The 5,895-nt window shown below is 38.8% G+C and overlaps 2 protein-coding genes across 2 annotated transcripts; both read left to right on the plus strand.

The window, feature by feature from the left end:
• Positions 1–83: 83 nt before the first annotated feature.
• LOC122353606 (UDP-glucuronosyltransferase 1A4-like) lies at positions 84–2,381 on the plus strand. Its single transcript, XM_043251427.1, has one exon. The coding sequence runs from the start codon at positions 1,487–1,489 to the stop codon at positions 2,366–2,368; it is 882 nt and encodes a 293-aa protein (XP_043107362.1). The 5' UTR covers positions 84–1,486; the 3' UTR covers positions 2,369–2,381.
• An 893-nt stretch (positions 2,382–3,274) lies between these two features.
• LOC122353598 (UDP-glucuronosyltransferase 1-6-like) lies at positions 3,275–5,665 on the plus strand. Its single transcript, XM_043251415.1, has 2 exons — positions 3,275–4,248; positions 5,482–5,665. Exons 1-2 carry the CDS (start codon positions 3,397–3,399, stop codon positions 5,521–5,523), a joined length of 894 nt encoding a protein of 297 aa, XP_043107350.1. The 5' UTR covers positions 3,275–3,396; the 3' UTR covers positions 5,524–5,665.
• The last annotated feature ends 230 nt before the right edge of the window (positions 5,666–5,895 follow it).

The raw sequence follows: 5,895 nt of genomic DNA on the forward strand, positions 1-5,895 counted from the left end.
AGTTCCCCAAACCCTTGATGCCCAACATGCAGCTCATTGGAGGAATTAATTGTGGAATTAGAAACCCACTGAAAAAGGTCAGGATCCTCTTTGTACTCACTACATTATACTCAGATTTGGAAGTAACAGCTGAAAAGGGTGCTAAAGTTTCTAGGTTTTCAGTCTGAAAAAAAAGACGAGCATGACTCTTTACCTACATACATATTGTAATTCATTAACAGGGTCATTTTGGGTGCACCTAAGTTTGCTCGGTTCCACATGTATCTGGGTCATTTTTTCGTGGAACAACATTCCTGACAACCAGTCAGAATTTATGATTTGGTTTAGGTGTAATGTTGTTTTAAAATGTGTTGTTTTATTACTGGTTTAGGCTTGTACACCATTTTTATTGACCGAAAATGTCCCTGTAGTTTAAAGCTTAGATTATTGTAAGAACACTGTTTAGAACTGTTTTTTTGTTTATTTTTGTTGTTGTTGTTTGTTGTTATTTTGTTGGTCCTGGAACAACAACAACAACGACAGGTTGATATAGGAACATGCCTTACTCTGCAAAATCAGGATGTCTCATCACTAGCAAATTTTATTTATATATATATATACTTCTACTTCTTCAAATCCATTATAATAAAATATAAAAATTAGCATTTAAATTTATTTGCAGTGCTACTTATGCATAATGTACATTTCTAACATTAAGCCTAAATGTGGTTTAATGTCCCTATTAATGAGTATTGTATGATGTTTGAATAATATCAGTATAATTTTAATGCAATAATTTCACTTTAGCACAGTCATATGTATTGTTTCTTGAACATTACACAATTAATGTGCAAAAAGTTCTAAATTATTTGTTTTCAATTTAGCTTGACTTTATACCAAGTACAATTGCCAGGTATTTTTATTATGTACATAAATATACAAATGTGTTTGTAGTATACTTAAACTTTTGCTCTGCAGATTGATGTACTGATTCACTCGAAAGATGATTTTCAGTCTTCTTCACGGCTTTCAAAGATTTATTATTTGGTTTAAGAAACCACTGTTATCAAAAACTGGAAACTGAACTAACTGGAAAATAAGCAATTTAGGAAATCCATAAAACAGCTGAACATCTGCGCTGTGAATTTATGATGTTATTTGCATCTTTAAGTGAAGTACTGCCAATAATATATTTCTGTTTACACTGAAATTATTGTAATAACTAACCACCAAAGTCTGCCTGCAACTGGCAAACTATGATATTTGTTGTTAAAGCAGTTTTGCTTTTTAATAGATTTGCTGGGTAAATGTGTTTTAGAATTTCAAAAAGTCCCTCCCACATTATTTGTCTAGCCACTTAAATGCTGAAAAGCAATCTTGATCTCTATCTGATCATAAATTGCAAAAGCAACCAGTTGATATATTTGTTCATACTAGGACAGAGAGAAATCCAGAATCAATGGTTCACCTCACCAGATTTTTTTAAAGTAGGTTTTTTGTTGCAAAGATGATCTTAGGAGTAACTTTATGTCTATGGATCAGTATGGTCTGTTCTTCAGCTCTGGAGCAGGGTAGGAGCGGTTGGACTGGGAAGCTGTTAGTTGTGCCCATGGATGGAAGTCACTGGACAGGGGTGAAGGCTGTGGCAGAAGAGATGGGACGGAGAGGACACACAGTGATTGTGGTGATTCCAGAAATCAGCATGCGCTTGGGTCCAGGCAAACATTACACCACAAAGACCTTTCCAGTCGCATACGGGAAAGATTTAGTTGACCAAATGATGGTGGAACATGTTCGTGAACTAACAGAGCCTGGGCAGTCCTTACTGAAGGGTTTGACTTCAAAGGTGGACCATTTGAGAAAAGTTGTTAACTACATGACCTCAACATCTGAAAGTCTGTTCAATAACAAGGAGCTTATAGAATTTCTGAGAAAACAGAAATTTGATGCTGTTTTAACTGATCCTGCCCTGCCAATGGGAGCCATACTGGCTTATAATCTATCAGTACCTGCGGTGTATATGTTAAGGGGAATGCCTTGTGATGCTGCGGCCACAGCCTGTCCTGACCCTCCTTCATATGTCCCACGTTTCTTGACGCGAAACTCAGACCGCATGACTTTTGGTGAGCGTGTGGTGAACATGCTTGTCAGCATGCTGGAACCACTGATATGTAAGGTTATGTACTGGCCTTTTAAGGAAATGACGNTCCAACTTCCTTCAGAGAGATGTGAGCCTCNGATGCCCAACATGCAGCTCATTGGAGGAATTAACTGTGAAATTAGGAACCCACTGAAAAAGGTTAGCATCATCTTCATACTCACTACAAGATACCCAAGACACAGAGTATCAAGTTTACTAAATATCCACAACAAATCTATGCAAAACTAACTGACGAGGTGATTAAAAAATGTCAACTTTTTAGGCCATGATAACTATTTTAGAATGTAAAGTGGTAGCTGAAAGTCAGGACTCGTATTGTGCGATTAAAATATGGACTTTTCAAAAGTCACTATATTATCTGTAGGTACACGCAGGCTGAAAACAGTGACAAAGGTCCTGGGATCTCAGCCAGTAAAAAACAAAACAAAACAAAAGACTGGACTCTGTATCTGTTGTACTGTAGGTAATTCACTGCCAGGGTCATTTTGGGCGAACCTATTTTTGTAGCAACATTCTTGTTAGTCCTAGAAAAAACATTACAACCAGTCAGGTTTTAGGAATTATTGTTAATGTAAGTGATACAGTTTTAGGACTGGTTTAGAGGCTTGTATTCGCCTGACTGATATGCTACGGATGCTATGTATATATTTATATTGTTTTTTATATTTTATTTTACAAGCATATATTTATGTGGGTGCATGTAAGATACTACGAATTCTACTAATAAGGACAATGAACTCAGTAAGAATTAACAAGCTGCTGGATTCATGAATATTAATCAGGTTGTTTGCATATGCTCGAATTGATTTGTTGAAATCCAAACATGGGCGATAATAGTCAGTAATAGTCGAGCGCCAACCAATCATAGTCGCTTACGCAATAGCTCCTCCCACTACCAGAGAAATTTAAGAAAGCCAAACGCGCTCCATCATTTTGACAGGAAAATAAAATATCGTTTACATATAGCGCGTCAGTTTTGCTTGGTGTGTAAGACTCAGTCTCTCTTTGCGTGTGGGAAAAAAGCAAAGGGCGGCGGGAGTTTATGGCAGGGTGAATGAAGGGGAGCTGCGAGTCCATTGAGATAAACTGAAAAATAGCACAGATGACTTGACGGAGAGTGAAACTCAGGAGACCTCGGTCAGTGTGTTCGGCGAGTAAAACTGTATTTGTGCTTAACTTATACTTTTCTTTAAATGTGGCTAATATTAGACATCATTTAGTCGCCCAGAGTAAAGTTTTAGTCGCGAGGCTTAAAGATGCACTTAGGAGTAATCGTATGTGTGGTGATCAGTGTAGTCTGTTCTTCAGCTCTGGAGCAGGGTAGGAGCGGTTGGACTGGGAAGTTGTTAGTTGTGCCCATGGATGGAAGTCACTGGACAGGGGTGAAGGCTGTGGCGGAAGAGATGGGACGGAGAGGACACACAGTGATTGTGGTGATTCCAGAAATCAGCATGCGCTTGGGTCCAGGCAAACATTACACCACAAAGACCTTTCCTGGCACATACGGGCAGGATTTAATCAACCAAATGATGGTGGAACATATTCATGAGTCAGAGCAGTCCCTACTGAGGAGTGTGACTTCAATGGTGGCCCATATGAGAAATATTATTAACTATGTGACCTCTACAGCTGAAGGTCTGTTCAAGAACCAGGAGCTTATAGATTTTCTGAGAGAACAAAACTTTGATGCTGTTTTAACTGATCCTGCCCTGCCAATGGGAGCCATACTGGCTTATAATCTATCAGTACCTGCGGTGTATATGTTAAGGGCAATGCCTTGTGATGCTGTGGCCACAGCCTGTCCTGACCCTCCTTCATATGTCCCACGTTTCTTGACGCGAAACTCAGACCGCATGACTTTTAGTCAGCGTGTACTGAACGTTTTTGTCAGCATGCTGGAACCACTGATATGTAAATTTGCATACTGGCCCTTCGAGAAATTGACATCCAACTTCCTTCTGAGAGATGTGAGCCTGATTGAGATCCTGAGCACTGCAGCCGTCTGGTTGATTCGGTATGATTTCAGTCTGGAGTTCCCCAAACCCTTGATGCCCAACATGCAGCTCATTGGAGGAATTAATTGTGGAATTAGAAACCCACTGAAAAAGGTTAGCATCATATTTACACTCGCTACAAGATACCCAAGGCATGGAATATTAAGTTTACTAGATATTTGCAGTAAATCTGTATATGCCGCATGACTTCTTTGAGATTGTTGGGGGGATAAAGAGGCCAACTTTTCAGGCCATGATAAATGATTTAGAATGCAAGTTGGTGACTGTCAGGACTCATATTGTGTGATTAAACTAAAGCTAGAATAAGTTTAAATGTGAACAGATTCTATAAATAGAATCAACACTGAAGTGTTTAAAAAGGTGTATGCATTACATGCAATGTTCAATCTGCACTGAACTTCATATGTTTGATAACATATGATAGCATACGTTTGGCCTGAAGACGTCTATATGCCATAATTCAGTTGTAGTAAGAGCACCACTAGCTGGCAGTAGAAAGTTTGGTACATATAAATGACTGACACATTCCTCCAATATTTACCGCTTTTAACTGGGTGGGGGTGAGCCTCAGTGCAAGGCCCTTTCATTGCTGCTCGCCCCTTTAACCATGGCATTTGTAGTAAAATTGTGGTTGTACTAATATTGATAAATGTGCAGAAAAAAACAAGGTTACTACTCTCTTCCTATAATAGAATCATGGTTAATTTTTCTAAGGGTAGTTTTAGGACTGGCTCCATTCTTGTCAATTTATTGTTTCCTTGTTGTTTAAGAGTTTATGGTTAGAATTAGGAAATAGGGTTATTTAATATTTGGGGTTCAATTTTATTCCATGTTCACATTTCGCTTCATGTCTTCCATGCTTCAATTCTTCACAAAAAACACTACTGCTGACACAATAAACTGGCATTTAAATGAAATATAAACAAATTAATTTGGTAATTTGTGCAGGTTTTTAAATATCTTAAATCTGTCTTTAACAAATTTGCATATATTCTGTGGACAACTCAAAGGTCAAAGCTAAGATAATTCACAGTCTTCTGGGATAGCAAATAGTATCCTTTGGTTTACGTGTGTGTGGGGATTTTTTTTTTTAAATGTTTTCAATTAAGTTCCCTCCTACATCATATATCCAGCCACTAGCAAGCCATAAAGTGATTCTGCTATCTGTCTGGTGGGAATTGCATAAGATTTCAGTTGATATATTTGCACACAGACAAATGGACACACAGAGGTAAAGGTTAGTAATGCCAGGAGAAGACTTTTTGGCTGGAAAGATGTACTGCAGATTAATTGTATGTGTGGTGATCAGTGTAGTCTGTTCTTCAGCTCTGGAGCAGGGTAGGAGCGGTTGGACTGGGAAGCTGTTAGTTGTGCCCATGGATGGAAGTCACTGGACAGGGGTGAAGGCTGTGGCAGAAGAGATGGGACGGAGAGGACACACAGTGATTGTGGTGATTCCAGAAATCAGCATGCGCTTGGGTCCAGGCAAACATTACACCACAAAGACATTTCCTGTCAGTTACGAGCTGGATTTGTTCAACAAGGTTCGACAAGTTTTTCAACAGTGGCCAATCTGAAAAAGATGTTTAATCTGATGGCCTCTACAAGCAAAAGTCTATTCAAGAACCAGGAGCTCGTAGAGTTTTTGAGAGAACAAAACTTTGATGCTGTTTTAATTGATCCTGCCCTGCCAATGGGAGCCATACTGGCTTATAATCTATCAGTACCTGCGGTGTATAT

Source organism: Puntigrus tetrazona, chromosome 1 (assembly GCF_018831695.1).
Source record: "Puntigrus tetrazona isolate hp1 chromosome 1, ASM1883169v1, whole genome shotgun sequence".
NCBI classification, from domain to species: Eukaryota; Metazoa; Chordata; class Actinopteri; order Cypriniformes; family Cyprinidae; genus Puntigrus; species Puntigrus tetrazona.

Coding starts and splice junctions, on each gene's coding strand:
- LOC122353598 (XM_043251415.1), top strand. CDS start 3,397: ATGCACTTAGGAGTAATCGTATGTGTGGTGATCAGTGTAGTCTGTTCT. Junction 4,249..5,481: donor TTAGAAACCCACTGAAAAAG/GTTAGCATCATA, acceptor TCTGTTCTTCAG/CTCTGGAGCAGGGTAGGAGC.